General features: G+C 43.1%; 1 protein-coding gene and 1 long non-coding RNA gene across 2 annotated transcripts in view; both read right to left on the bottom strand.

The window, feature by feature from the left end:
* Positions 1–5,451: 5,451 nt before the first annotated feature.
* The window catches only part of LOC139579639 (uncharacterized), a 19,316-nt gene continuing 9,661 nt past the window's right edge, over positions 5,452–15,106 (bottom strand). The window contains exon 2 of the long non-coding RNA XR_011675811.1: positions 5,452–5,753. This is a non-coding gene — a long non-coding RNA (uncharacterized lncRNA). The remainder of the gene's footprint in view (positions 5,754–15,106) is intronic.
* LOC139579638 (basic salivary proline-rich protein 2-like) overlaps positions 5,452–15,106 on the bottom strand; it is an 18,593-nt gene continuing 8,938 nt past the window's right edge. Inside the window, exon 2 of the mRNA XM_071408464.1 lies at positions 5,452–8,301. Coding sequence (XP_071264565.1) covers positions 5,869–6,834 — 966 coding nt within the window. The 5' untranslated portion in view covers positions 6,835–8,301 and the 3' untranslated portion in view covers positions 5,452–5,868. The remainder of the gene's footprint in view (positions 8,302–15,106) is intronic.

Raw genomic sequence — 15,106 nt, 5'->3', positions numbered from 1 at the left:
ATCATGTTATGGTTAGGATCATGTTATGGTTAGGATCATGTTATGGTTAGGATCATGGTTAGGTTAGGATCATGTTATGGTTAGGATCATGTTATGGTTAGGATCATGTTATGGTTAGGATCATGTTATGGTTAGGATCATGTTATGGTTAGGTTAGGATCATGTTATGGTTAGGATCATGTTATGGTTAGGTTCATGTTATGGTTAGGTTAGGATCATGTTATGGTTAGTATCATGTTATGGTTAGGATCATGTTATGGTTAGGATCATGTTATGGTTAGGATCATGTTATGGTTAGGATCATGTTATGGTTAGGTTAGGATCATGTTATGGTTAGGATCATGTTATGGTTAGGATCATGTTATGGTTAGGATCATGTTATGGTTAGGATCATGTTATGGTTAGGATTATGTTATGGTTAGGTTAGGATCATGTTATGGTTAGGATCATGTTATGGTTAGGATCATGTTATGGTTAGGATTATGTTATGATTAGGATCATGTTATGGTTAGGATCATGTTATGGTTAGGATCATGTTATGGTTAGGATCATGTTATGGTTAGGTTAGGATCATGTTATGGTTAGGATCATGTTATGGTTAGGATCATGTTATGGTTAGGTTAGGATCATGTTATGGTTAGGATCATGTTATGGTTAGGATCATGTTATGGTTAGGGTCATGTTATGGTTAGGTTCATGTTATGGTTAGGATTATGTTATGGTTAGGATCATGTTATGGTTAGGATCATGTTATGGTTAGGATCGTGTTATGGTTAGGTTAGGATCATGTTATGGTTAGGGTCATGTTATGGTTAGGTTCATGTTATGGTTAGAAATATGTTATGGTTAGGATTATGTTATGGTTAGGATCATGTTATGGTTAGGATCATGTTATGGTTAGGATCATGTTATGGTTAGGTTAGGGTCATGTTATGGTTAGGATCATGTTATGGTTAGGATCATGTTATGGTTAGGTTAGGATCATGTTATGGTTAGGATCATGTTATGGTTAGGATCATGTTATGGTTAGGATCATGTTATGGTTAGGATCATGTCATGGTTAGGATCATGTTATGGTTAGGATCATGTTATGGTTAGGATCATGTTATGGTTAGGATCATGTTATGGTTAGGATCATGTTATGGTTAGGATTATGTTATGGTTAGGTTAGGATCATGTTATGGTTAGGATCATGTTATGGTTAGGATCATGTTATGGTTAGGATTATGTTATGATTAGGATCATGTTATGGTTAGGATCATGTTATGGTTAGGATCATGTTATGGTTAGGATCATGTTATGGTTAGGTTAGGATCATGTTATGGTTAGGATCATGTTATGGTTAGGATCATGTTATGGTTAGGTTAGGATCATGTTATGGTTAGGATCATGTTATGGTTAGGATCATGTTATGGTTAGGGTCATGTTATGGTTAGGTTCATGTTATGGTTAGGATTATGTTATGGTTAGGATCATGTTATGGTTAGGATCATGTTATGGTTAGGATCGTGTTATGGTTAGGTTAGGATCATGTTATGGTTAGGGTCATGTTATGGTTAGGTTCATGTTATGGTTAGAAATATGTTATGGTTAGGATTATGTTATGGTTAGGATCATGTTATGGTTAGGATCATGTTATGGTTAGGATCATGTTATGGTTAGGTTAGGGTCATGTTATGGTTAGGATCATGTTATGGTTAGGATCATGTTATGGTTAGGTTAGGATCATGTTATGGTTAGGATCATGTTATGGTTAGGATCATGTTATGGTTAGGATCATGTTATGGTTAGGATCATGTCATGGTTAGGATCATGTTATGGTTAGGATCATGTTATGGTTAGGATCATGTTATGGTTAGGTTAGGATCATGTTATGGTTAGGATCATGTTATGGTTAGGATCATGTTATGGTTAGGTTAGGATCATGTTATGGTTAGGATCATGTTATGGTTAGGATCATGTTATGGTTAGGATCATGTTATGGTTAGGATCATGTTATGGTTAGGTTAGGATCATGTTATGGTTAGGATCATGTTATGGTTAGGATCATGTTATGGTTAGGATCATGTTATGGTTAGGTTAGGATCATGTTATGGTTAGGATCATGTTATGGTTAGGACCATGTTATGGTTAGGATCATGTTATGGTTAGGGTCATGTTATGGTTAGGATCATGTTATGGTTAGGATCATGTCATGGTTAGGATCATGTTATGGTTAGGATCATGTTATGGTTAGGTTAGGATCATGTTATGGTTAGGATCATGTTATGGTTAGGATCATGTTATGGTTAGGATCATGTTATGGTTAGGGTCATGTTATGGTTAGGATCATGTTATGGTTAGGATCATGTTATGGTTAGGATCATGTTATGGTTAGGTTAGGATCATGTTATGGTTATGATCATGTTATGGTTAGGATCATGTTGTAGTTAGGGTAATGTTATGGTTAGGATCATGTTATGGTTAAGGTCATGTTATGGTTAGGATCATGTTATGGTTAGGATCATGTTATGGTTAGGATCATGTTATGGTTAGGATCATGTTATAGTTAGGTTAGGATCATGTTATGGTTAGGATCATGTTATGGTTAGGATCATGTTATGGTTAGGTTAGGATCATGTTATGGTTAGGATCATGTTATGGTTAGGGTCATGTTATGATTAGGATCATGTTATGGTTAGGTTAGGATCATGTTATGGTTAGGATCATGTTATGGTTAGGATCATGTTATGGTTAGGTTAGGATCATGTTATGGTTAGGATCATGTTATGGTTAGGATCATGTTATGGTTAGGATCATGTTATGGTTAGGATTATGTTATGATTAGGATCATGTTATGGTTAGGATCATGTTATGGTTAGGATCATGTTATGGTTAGGATCATGTTATGGTTAGGTTAGGATCATGTTATGGTTAGGATCATGTTATGGTTAGGATCATGTTATGGTTAGGATCATGTTATGGTTAGGATCATGTTATGGTTAGGATTATGTTATGGTTAGGTTAGGATCATGTTATGGTTAGGATCATGTTATGGTTAGGATCATGTTATGGTTAGGATTATGTTATGATTAGGATCATGTTATGGTTAGGATCATGTTATGGTTAGGATCATGTTATGGTTAGGATCATGTTATGGTTAGGTTAGGATCATGTTATGGTTAGGATCATGTTATGGTTAGGATCATGTTATGGTTAGGTTAGGATCATGTTATGGTTAGGATCATGTTATGGTTAGGATCATGTTATGGTTAGGGTCATGTTATGGTTAGGTTCATGTTATGGTTAGGATTATGTTATGGTTAGGATCATGTTATGGTTAGGATCATGTTATGGTTAGGATCGTGTTATGGTTAGGTTAGGATCATGTTATGGTTAGGGTCATGTTATGGTTAGGTTCATGTTATGGTTAGAAATATGTTATGGTTAGGATTATGTTATGGTTAGGATCATGTTATGGTTAGGATCATGTTATGGTTAGGATCATGTTATGGTTAGGTTAGGGTCATGTTATGGTTAGGATCATGTTATGGTTAGGATCATGTTATGGTTAGGTTAGGATCATGTTATGGTTAGGATCATGTTATGGTTAGGATCATGTTATGGTTAGGATCATGTTATGGTTAGGATCATGTCATGGTTAGGATCATGTTATGGTTAGGATTATGTTATGGTTAGGATCATGTTATGGTTAGGTTAGGATCATGTTATGGTTAGGATCATGTTATGGTTAGGATCATGTTATGGTTAGGTTAGGATCATGTTATGGTTAGGATCATGTTATGGTTAGGATCATGTTATGGTTAGGATCATGTTATGGTTAGGATCATGTTATGGTTAGGTTAGGATCATGTTATGGTTAGGATCATGTTATGGTTAGGATCATGTTATGGTTAGGATCATGTTATGGTTAGGTTAGGATCATGTTATGGTTAGGATCATGTTATGGTTAGGACCATGTTATGGTTAGGATCATGTTATGGTTAGGGTCATGTTATGGTTAGGATCATGTTATGGTTAGGATCATGTCATGGTTAGGATCATGTTATGGTTAGGATCATGTTATGGTTAGGTTAGGATCATGTTATGGTTAGGATCATGTTATGGTTAGGATCATGTTATGGTTAGGATCATGTTATGGTTAGGGTCATGTTATGGTTAGGATCATGTTATGGTTAGGATCATGTTATGGTTAGGATCATGTTATGGTTAGGTTAGGATCATGTTATGGTTATGATCATGTTATGGTTAGGATCATGTTGTAGTTAGGGTAATGTTATGGTTAGGATCATGTTATGGTTAAGGTCATGTTATGGTTAGGATCATGTTATGGTTAGGATCATGTTATGGTTAGGATCATGTTATGGTTAGGATCATGTTATAGTTAGGTTAGGATCATGTTATGGTTAGGATCATGTTATGGTTAGGATCATGTTATGGTTAGGTTAGGATCATGTTATGGTTAGGATCATGTTATGGTTAGGGTCATGTTATGATTAGGATCATGTTATGGTTAGGTTAGGATCATGTTATGGTTAGGATCATGTTATGGTTAGGATCATGTTATGGTTAGGTTAGGATCATGTTATGGTTAGGATCATGTTATGGTTAGGATCATGTTATGGTTAGGATCATGTTATGGTTAGGGTCATGTTATGGTTATGATCATGTTATGGTTAGGATCATGTTATGGTTAGGATCATGTTATGGTTAGGTTAGGATCATGTTATGGTTATGATCATTTTATGGTTAGGATCATGTTGTAGTTAGGATCATGTTATGGTTAGGATCATGTTATGGTTAGGGTCATGTTATGGTTAGGATCATGTTATGGTTAGGGTCATGTTATGGTTAGGATCATGTTATGGTTAGGGTCATGTTATGGTTAGGTTAGGATCATGTTATGGTTAGGTTAGGATCATGTTATGGTTAGGGTCATGTTATGGTTAGGATCATGTTATGGTTAGGATCATGGTTAGGTTAGAATCATGTTATGGTTAGGATCATGTTATGGTTAGGATCATGTTATGGTTAGGATAATGTTATGGTTATGATCATGTTATGGTTAGGGTCATGTTATGGTTAGGGTCATGGTTTGGTTAGGTTGATGGTTGGTCTGTGGTTATGATTGTGTTGTTATGTTGTGGTTATGATTGTGTTGTTATGTTGTGGTCATGATTGTATTGTTATGTTGTGGTCATGATTGTATTGTTATGTTGTGGTCATGATTGTGTTGTTATGTTGTGGTTATGATTGTGTTGTTATGTTGTGGTCATGATTGTGTTGTTATGTTGTGGTCATGATTGTATTGTTATGTTGTGGTCATGATTGTATTGTTATGTTGTGGTCATGATTGTATTGTTATGTTGTGGTTATGATTGTATTGTTATGTTGGGGGATCCTTTGCACGGAGTAGTGTCCAGTTGGAAATACGACACAAACACAGGATCCTTGGTTTTTAAACTCTTCTTTAGTTATAAATGCAATTGCAGACAGAAGTTCACATACAGAAGTACCTCAGTAATCCAGAAGGAAAGTTCTGCGAGGGATCAAACCCAAACATTGGACTTTTATACCCGTCGATCACACCTATGTGTGATGTACACCGGTACATTAATGTACAACATGAGCAGAGAGTGTTGCAGCCATGGTTTCCCATCGCGGTGAGTCAGTAACTTCCTGTTTCTCGTTCAAAATGCGAGACCGTTTTCTCAGAACATCTTTAACCCTTAAAGTGACACACAGCAAGGCACCTTTAATACATTGTAGTTATATAGCAGTGATGACGTGGTTCCCTACAGGCCTCCCTTATCACCCCTTTACATTCCCCCCTTTTGAGACTACTTAGTCTCACAAACGTATCAGAATTTACCGTTGGATTTCTGGAGTTTTAAAACCTTCACACATAGGTAGAATAATAATCACCAGAACCTTCAGGGAAACGGGAGGACCATCATCAGTGCCATAGTAATAATCACCAGAACCGTCGGGGGAAACGGGAGGACCATCATCAGTGTCATAGTAATAATCACCAGAACCTTCGGGGGAAACGGGAGGACCATCATCAGTGTCATAGTAATAATCACCAGAACCTTCGGGGGAAACGGGAGGACCATCATCAGTGTCATAGTAATAATCACCAGAACCTTCGGGGGAAACGGGAGGACCATCATCAGTGTCATAGTAATAATCACCAGAACCTTCGGGGGAAACGGGAGGACCATCATCAGTCCCGTAGTAATAATCACCAGAACCTTCGGGGGAAACGGGAGGACCATCATCAGTGCCATAGTAATAATCACCAGAACCTTCGGGGGAAACGGGAGGACCATCATCAGTGTCATAGTAATAATCACCAGAACCTTCAGGGAAAAGGGGAGGACCATCATCAGTGTCATAGTAATAATCACCAGAACCTTCGGGGAAAAGGGGAGGACCATCATCAGTGCCATAGTAATAATCACCAGAACCTTCGGGGGAAACGGGAGGACCATCATCAGTGTCATAGTAATAATCACCAGAACCGTCGGGGGAAACGGGAGGACCATCATCAGTGCCATAGTAATAATCACCAGAACCGTCGGGGAAAACGGGAGGACCATCATCAGTGCCATAGTAATAATCACCAGAACCGTCGGGGGAAACCGGAGGACCATCATCAGTGTCATAGTAATAATCACCAGAACCTTCGGGGGAAACGGGAGGATCATAATGAGGACCATCATCAGTGTCATAGTAATAATCACCAGAACCGTCGGGGGAAACGGGAGGATCATAATGAGGACCGTCATCAGTCCCGTAGTAATAATCATCATATGGGACAGCCAATACCATTAATCCCGGTATAGCTTCATCAACCGCCCATTTTCCAAAACAACATAACACAAGAGTACAACAAATACCAACTAAAACAGGAGAAAGAACAGCCAACAGGTTTTTTCTTTGTTTGTCCCAGAAAAACTCCTAAATATACAATTCCTTTTCTTATCTTTTACTTGTCTTATCCTTATCCCTTCGCATGAAATACAACGAACCCACATTTACCTGTTCATTCTCACCCGTAGGGGTCATCATCGAACCAAACAATTCTTTAGCTGAGGCTGGTTTCTGAAAAATCAACACTTGAGTCCCATTTGGTGAGGTCTGCTTACCCAGTAACGTCAACCAAGGATACCCAAGAATTGGTAGTGTCACCACTGGCCGACCCTAGAATCAGTAGTAGAGACGCTATCAACACCCACCGTGGTATTTTACCCCTGCACCTTCTTCCTTTTTCCTGTTATTTACAATACAACTCTCCTGATCATGTGTAACAGTTGGTTCTTCGGGCTTTTGGTCTCGGCCCCTTCTGCTTCAGCCTTTTGGTCTCGTCCCCTTCTGCTTCAGCCTTTTGGTCTCGTCCCCTTCTGCTTCAGCCTTTTGGTCTCGGCCCCTTCTGCTTCAGCCTTTTGGTCTCGGCCCCTTCTGCTTCAGCCTTTTGGTCTCGTCCCCTTCTGCTTCAGCCTTTTGGTCTCGACCCCTTCTGCTTCAGCCTTTTGGTCTCGGTCCCTTCTGCTTCAGCCTTTTGGTCTCGGTCCCTTCTGCTTCAGCCTTTTGGTCTAGGCCCCTTCTGCTTCAGCCTTTTGGTCTCGGTCCCTTCTGCTTCAGCCTTTTGGTCTCGGTCCCTTCTGCTTCAGCCTTTTGGTCTCGGCCCCTTCTGCTTCAGCCTTTTGGTCTAGGCCCCTTCTGCTTCAGCCTTTTGGTCTCGTCCCCTTCTGCTTCAGCCTTTTGGTCTAGGCCCCTTCTGCTTCAGCCTTTTGGTCTCGGCCCCTTCTGCTTCAGCCTTTTGGTCTAGGCCCCTTCTGCTTCAGCCTTTTGGTCTCGGTCCCTTCTGCTTCAGCCTTTTGGTCTCGGTCCCTTCTGCTTCAGCCTTTTGGTCTCGGCCCCTTCTGCTTCAGCCTTTTGGTCTCGTCCCCTTCTGCTTCAGCCTTTTGGTCTCGGCCCCTTCTGCTTCAGCCTTTTGGTCTCGGCCCCTTCTGCTTCAGCCTTTTCGTCTAGGCTACCTCCTCTGATTCCTTGTCCTCCTTTGGCTCCATCCTCTGGCAATGGGAGAGATGTTCCCATCCAGACTTCTCCGCGATCCTAACCGTCGTCGGGGGGGTCGCCATCGTCACCTGGAATGGACCTGTCCACCTTGGTTGGTTCCATTTCCTCTTATGGACCTTGATTCGTACCCCAATCCCCTTACTGCAACTGGCAAGGCGTTCTGGATCCCCTCCGTCAACTGCCTCCTGGGCCTTCCTAGTATGAGAATGGAGAGACCTGACAACAGAGGTTAATTCTTTCATGTACTCAATGTGATCATTTTCAAGCAAATGTCATGTAAATTTGTCTTTCTGTCATATGGAGGGAAAGTTCATAGGTCTACCGGTCATTTCATATGGCCTTTATTTATGCTACTCATTTCCATCAGCACCCCCGGGGAGACTCTCCACCCAGGTTTTACCTGATGAATGGCAAGCTTTAGCCAACGATCCCCTTTAAGGATCTGGTTGACCCCTCTGTGACCCCCATTACTCTGTGGATGGTAGATAGATACAAACTTCTGCTCTATCCCCGTCATCTGGGCAACTTGGGCAACCACATGTCCTGTGTGAAATGGGTGCTATTGTCTGCAGACAAAACCTCAGGAACACCAAATCTGGGGATGATATTCCCCACATCAGAATTTTATCCACTGTCTTTGCATCACAGTGGGAAGTGGGAAATGCCTCCACCCATCTGGTGAATCTATCAATTAGCACAAGACAGTACCTCTTACGTTCCTTTCTCTCTGCCAAATCAATGACGTCCAACGCTAGGTGGACATACGGCCCCCTAGGGGGTAGGGAAAGTACCAGGTTTTTAGAGGTGTTTCTTCAGGCTATATTATATTGCACGCAAGTTGCGCATTTAAAAAAATGAACTGCTTGACATGCTGAATCAAAATTTGGACAAAACCAATTATACGAAATAGCCTCTAGCATATCCATCCCCCTTGACGAGTGAGCCACTCAGCAAACGAGCCACTCGGCAAACGGGAAATGAGAGTAGACGGAAGACAAGGCCTACCACGTGACTTCCTGTTTCCAGATACCTGTCGCAGGGTCTTTGTTGCAGCACCCAGCTGTAACCACAACGTATGTTGGAACACAACACCTTGCTACACTCAACTGTGAAAGAGGTATGTGACTGTAGGTGGAGGTAAAGAGGTATGGGACTGTAGGTGGAGGTAAAGAGGTATGTGACTGTAGGTGGAGGTAAAGAGGTATGTGACTGTAGGTGGAGGCATAGAGGTATTTGACTGTAGGTGGAGGTAAAGAGGTATTTGACTGTAGGTGGAGGTAAAGAGGTATGTGACTGTAGGTGGAGGTATAGAGGTATTTGACTGTAGGTGGAGGTAAAGAGGTATGTGACTGTAGGTGGAGGTAAAGAGGTATGTGACTATAGGTGGAGGTAGAGAGGTATGTGACTGTAGGTGGAGGTAAAGAGGTATGGGACTGTAGGTGGAGGTAAAGAGGTATGTGACTGTAGGTGGAGGTAAAGAGGTATGTGACTGTAGGTGGAGGTAAAGAGGTATGTGACTGTAGGTGGAGGTAAAGAGGTATGTGACTGTAGATGGAGGTAAAGAGGTATGTGACTGTAGGTGGAGGTAAAGAGGTATGTGACTGTAGGTGGAGGTAAAGAGGTATGTGACTGTAGGTGGAGGTAAAGAGGTTTGTGACTGTAGGTGGAGGTAAAGAGGTATGTGACTGTAGGTGGAGGTAAAGAGGTATGAGACTGTAGGTGGAGGTAAAGAGGTATGTGACTGTAGGTGGAGGTAAAGAGGTATGTGACTGTAGGTGGAGGTAAAGAGGTATGTGACTGTAGGTGGAGGTAAAGAGGTATGTGACTGTAGGTGGAGGTAAAGAGGTATGGGACTGTAGGTGGAGGTAAAGAGGTATGGGACTGTAGGTGGAGGTAAAGAGGTATGGGACTGTAGGTGGAGGTAAAGAGGTATGTGACTGTCGGTGGAGGTAAAGAGGTATGGGACTGTAGGTGGAGGTAAAGAGGTATTGGACTGTAGGTGGAGGTAAAGAGGTATGGGACTGTAGGTGGAGGTAAAGAGGTATGGGACTGTAGGTGGAGGTAAAGAGGTATGGGACTGTAGGTGGAGGTAAAGAGGTATGGGACTGTAGGTGGAGGTAAAGAGGTATGTGACTGTAGGTGGAGGTAAAGGGGTATGGGACTGTAGGTGGAGGTAAAGAGGTATGGGACTGTAGGTGGAGGTAAAGAGGTATGGGACTGTAGGTGGAGGTAAAGAGGTATGTGACTGTAGGTGGAGGTAAAGAGGTATGTGACTGTAGGTGGAGGTAAAGAGGTATGGGACTGTAGGTGGAGGTAAAGAGGTATGGGACTGTAGATGGAGGTAAAGACGTATGTGACTGTAGGTGGAGGTAAAGAGGTATGGGGCTGTAGGTGGAGGTAAAGAGGTATGTGACTGTAGGTGGAGGTAAAGAGGTATGTGACTGTAGGTGGAGGTAAAGAGGTATGGGACTGTAGGTGGAGGTAAAGAGGTATGTGACTGTAGGTGGAGATAAAGAGGTATGTGACTGTAGGTGGAGATAAAGAGGTATGTGACTGTAGGTGGAGATAAAGAGGTATGGGACTGTAGGTGGAGGTAAAGAGGTATGTGACTGTAGGTGGAGATAAAGAGGTATGTGACTGTAGGTGGAGATAAAGAGGTATGTGACTGTAGGTGTAGGTAAAGAGGTATGTGACTGTAGATGGAGGTAAAGAGGTATGTGACTGTAGGTGTAGATAAAGAGGTGACTGTAGGTGGAGGTAAAGAGGTATGTGACTGTAGGTGTAGGTAAAGAGGTGACTGTAGGTGGAGGTAAAGAGGTATGTGATTGTAGGTGGAGGTAAAGAGGTATGTGATTGTAGGTGGAGGTAAAGAGGTATGTGATTGTAGGTGGAGGTAAAGAGGTATGTGACTGTAGGTGGAGATAAAGAGGTATGTGACTGTAGGTGGAGGTAAAGAGGTATGTGACTGTAGGTGGAGGTAAAGAGGTTTGTGACTGTAGGTGGAGGTAAAGAGGTATGTGACTGTAGGTGGAGGTAAAGAGGTATGAGACTGTAGGTGGAGGTAAAGAGGTATGTGACTGTAGGTGGAGGTAAAGAGGTATGTGACTGTAGGTGGAGGTAAAGAGGTATGTGACTGTAGGTGGAGGTAAAGAGGTATGTGACTGTAGGTGGAGGTAAAGAGGTATGGGACTGTAGGTGGAGGTAAAGAGGTATGGGACTGTAGGTGGAGGTAAAGAGGTATGGGACTGTAGGTGGAGGTAAAGAGGTATGTGACTGTCGGTGGAGGTAAAGAGGTATGGGACTGTAGGTGGAGGTAAAGAGGTATTGGACTGTAGGTGGAGGTAAAGAGGTATGGGACTGTAGGTGGAGGTAAAGAGGTATGGGACTGTAGGTGGAGGTAAAGAGGTATGGGACTGTAGGTGGAGGTAAAGAGGTATGGGACTGTAGGTGGAGGTAAAGAGGTATGTGACTGTAGGTGGAGGTAAAGGGGTATGGGACTGTAGGTGGAGGTAAAGAGGTATGGGACTGTAGGTGGAGGTAAAGAGGTATGGGACTGTAGGTGGAGGTAAAGAGGTATGTGACTGTAGGTGGAGGTAAAGAGGTATGTGACTGTAGGTGGAGGTAAAGAGGTATGGGACTGTAGGTGGAGGTAAAGAGGTATGGGACTGTAGATGGAGGTAAAGACGTATGTGACTGTAGGTGGAGGTAAAGAGGTATGGGGCTGTAGGTGGAGGTAAAGAGGTATGTGACTGTAGGTGGAGGTAAAGAGGTATGTGACTGTAGGTGGAGGTAAAGAGGTATGGGACTGTAGGTGGAGGTAAAGAGGTATGTGACTGTAGGTGGAGATAAAGAGGTATGTGACTGTAGGTGGAGATAAAGAGGTATGTGACTGTAGGTGGAGGTAAAGAGGTATGTGACTGTAGGTGGAGATAAAGAGGTATGTGACTGTAGGTGGAGATAAAGAGGTATGGGACTGTAGGTGGAGGTAAAGAGGTATGTGACTGTAGGTGGAGATAAAGAGGTATGTGACTGTAGGTGGAGATAAAGAGGTATGTGACTGTAGGTGTAGGTAAAGAGGTATGTGACTGTAGATGGAGGTAAAGAGGTATGTGACTGTAGGTGTAGGTAAAGAGGTGACTGTAGGTGGAGGTAAAGAGGTATGTGACTGTAGGTGTAGGTAAAGAGGTGACTGTAGGTGGAGGTAAAGAGGTATGTGATTGTAGGTGGAGGTAAAGAGGTATGTGATTGTAGGTGGAGGTAAAGAGGTATGGGACTGTAGATGGAGGTAAAGACGTATGTGACTGTAGGTGGAGGTAAAGAGGTATGGGGCTGTAGGTGGAGGTAAAGAGGTATGTGACTGTAGGTGGAGGTATAGAGGTATTTGACTGTAGGTGGAGGTATAGAGGTATTTGACTGTAGGTGGAGGTAAAGAGGTATGTGACTGTAGGTGGAGGTAAAGAGGTATGTGACTATAGGTGGAGGTAGAGAGGTATGTGACTGTAGGTGGAGGTAAAGAGGTATGGGACTGTAGGTGGAGGTAAAGAGGTATGTGACTGTAGGTGGAGGTAAAGAGGTATGTGACTGTAGGTGGAGGTAAAGAGGTATGTGACTGTAGGTGGAGGTAAAGAGGTATGTGACTGTAGATGGAGGTAAAGAGGTATGTGACTGTAGGTGGAGGTAAAGAGGTATGTGACTGTAGGTGGAGGTAAAGAGGTATGTGACTGTAGATGGAGGTAAAGAGGTATGTGACTGTAGGTGGAGGTAAAGAGGTATGTGACTGTAGGTGGAGGTAAAGAGGTATGAGACTGTAGGTGGAGGTAAAGAGGTATGTGACTGTAGGTGGAGGTAAAGAGGTATGTGACTGTAGGTGGAGGTAAAGAGGTATGTGACTGTAGGTGGAGGTAAAGAGGTATGTGACTGTAGGTGGAGGTAAAGAGGTATGGGACTGTAGGTGGAGGTAAAGAGGTATGGGACTGTAGGTGGAGGTAAAGAGGTATGGGACTGTAGGTGGAGGTAAAGAGGTATGTGACTGTCGGTGGAGGTAAAGAGGTATGGGACTGTAGGTGGAGGTAAAGAGGTATTGGACTGTAGGTGGAGGTAAAGAGGTATGGGACTGTAGGTGGAGGTAAAGAGGTATGGGACTGTAGGTGGAGGTAAAGAGGTATGGGACTGTAGGTGGAGGTAAAGAGGTATGGGACTGTAGGTGGAGGTAAAGAGGTATGTGACTGTAGGTGGAGGTAAAGGGGTATGGGACTGTAGGTGGAGGTAAAGAGGTATGGGACTGTAGGTGGAGGTAAAGAGGTATGGGACTGTAGGTGGAGGTAAAGAGGTATGTGACTGTAGGTGGAGGTAAAGAGGTATGTGACTGTAGGTGGAGGTAAAGAGGTATGGGACTGTAGGTGGAGGTAAAGAGGTATGGGACTGTAGATGGAGGTAAAGACGTATGTGACTGTAGGTGGAGGTAAAGAGGTATGGGGCTGTAGGTGGAGGTAAAGAGGTATGTGACTGTAGGTGGAGGTAAAGAGGTATGTGACTGTAGGTGGAGGTAAAGAGGTATGGGACTGTAGGTGGAGGTAAAGAGGTATGTGACTGTAGGTGGAGATAAAGAGGTATGTGACTGTAGGTGGAGATAAAGAGGTATGTGACTGTAGGTGGAGGTAAAGAGGTATGTGACTGTAGGTGGAGATAAAGAGGTATGTGACTGTAGGTGGAGATAAAGAGGTATGGGACTGTAGGTGGAGGTAAAGAGGTATGTGACTGTAGGTGGAGATAAAGAGGTATGTGACTGTAGGTGGAGATAAAGAGGTATGTGACTGTAGGTGTAGGTAAAGAGGTATGTGACTGTAGATGGAGGTAAAGAGGTATGTGACTGTAGGTGTAGGTAAAGAGGTGACTGTAGGTGGAGGTAAAGAGGTATGTGACTGTAGGTGTAGGTAAAGAGGTGACTGTAGGTGGAGGTAAAGAGGTATGTGATTGTAGGTGGAGGTAAAGAGGTATGTGATTGTAGGTGGAGGTAAAGAGGTATGTGATTGTAGGTGGAGGTAAAGAGGTATGTGACTGTAGGTGGAGATAAAGAGGTATGTGACTGTAGGTGGAGGTAAAGAGGTATGTGACTGTAGGTGGAGGTAAAGAGGTTTGTGACTGTAGGTGGAGGTAAAGAGGTATGTGACTGTAGGTGGAGGTAAAGAGGTATGAGACTGTAGGTGGAGGTAAAGAGGTATGTGACTGTAGGTGGAGGTAAAGAGGTATGTGACTGTAGGTGGAGGTAAAGAGGTATGTGACTGTAGGTGGAGGTAAAGAGGTATGTGACTGTAGGTGGAGGTAAAGAGGTATGGGACTGTAGGTGGAGGTAAAGAGGTATGGGACTGTAGGTGGAGGTAAAGAGGTATGGGACTGTAGGTGGAGGTAAAGAGGTATGTGACTGTCGGTGGAGGTAAAGAGGTATGGGACTGTAGGTGGAGGTAAAGAGGTATTGGACTGTAGGTGGAGGTAAAGAGGTATGGGACTGTAGGTGGAGGTAAAGAGGTATGGGACTGTAGGTGGAGGTAAAGAGGTATGGGACTGTAGGTGGAGGTAAAGAGGTATGTGACTGTAGGTGGAGGTAAAGGGGTATGGGACTGTAGGTGGAGGTAAAGAGGTATGGGACTGTAGGTGGAGGTAAAGAGGTATGGGACTGTAGGTGGAGGTAAAGAGGTATGTGACTGTAGGTGGAGGTAAAGAGGTATGTGACTGTAGGTGGAGGTAAAGAGGTATGGGACTGTAGGTGGAGGTAAAGAGGTATGGGACTGTAGATGGAGGTAAAGACGTATGTGACTGTAGGTGGAGGTAAAGAGGTATGGGGCTGTAGGTGGAGGTAAAGAGGTATGTGACTGTAGGTGGAGGTAAAGAGGTATGTGACTGTAGGTGGAGGTAAAGAGGTATGGGACTGTAGGTGGAGGTAAAGAGGTATGTGACTGTAGGTGGAGATAAAGAGGTATGTGACTGTAGGTGGAGATAAAGAGGTATGTGACTGTAGGTGGAG

Source organism: Salvelinus alpinus, chromosome 6 (assembly GCF_045679555.1).
Source record: "Salvelinus alpinus chromosome 6, SLU_Salpinus.1, whole genome shotgun sequence".
NCBI classification, from domain to species: Eukaryota; Metazoa; Chordata; class Actinopteri; order Salmoniformes; family Salmonidae; genus Salvelinus; species Salvelinus alpinus.
Note: the sequence above shows the minus strand (reverse complement) of the source record. Positions and strands in the feature narration are given on the sequence as shown.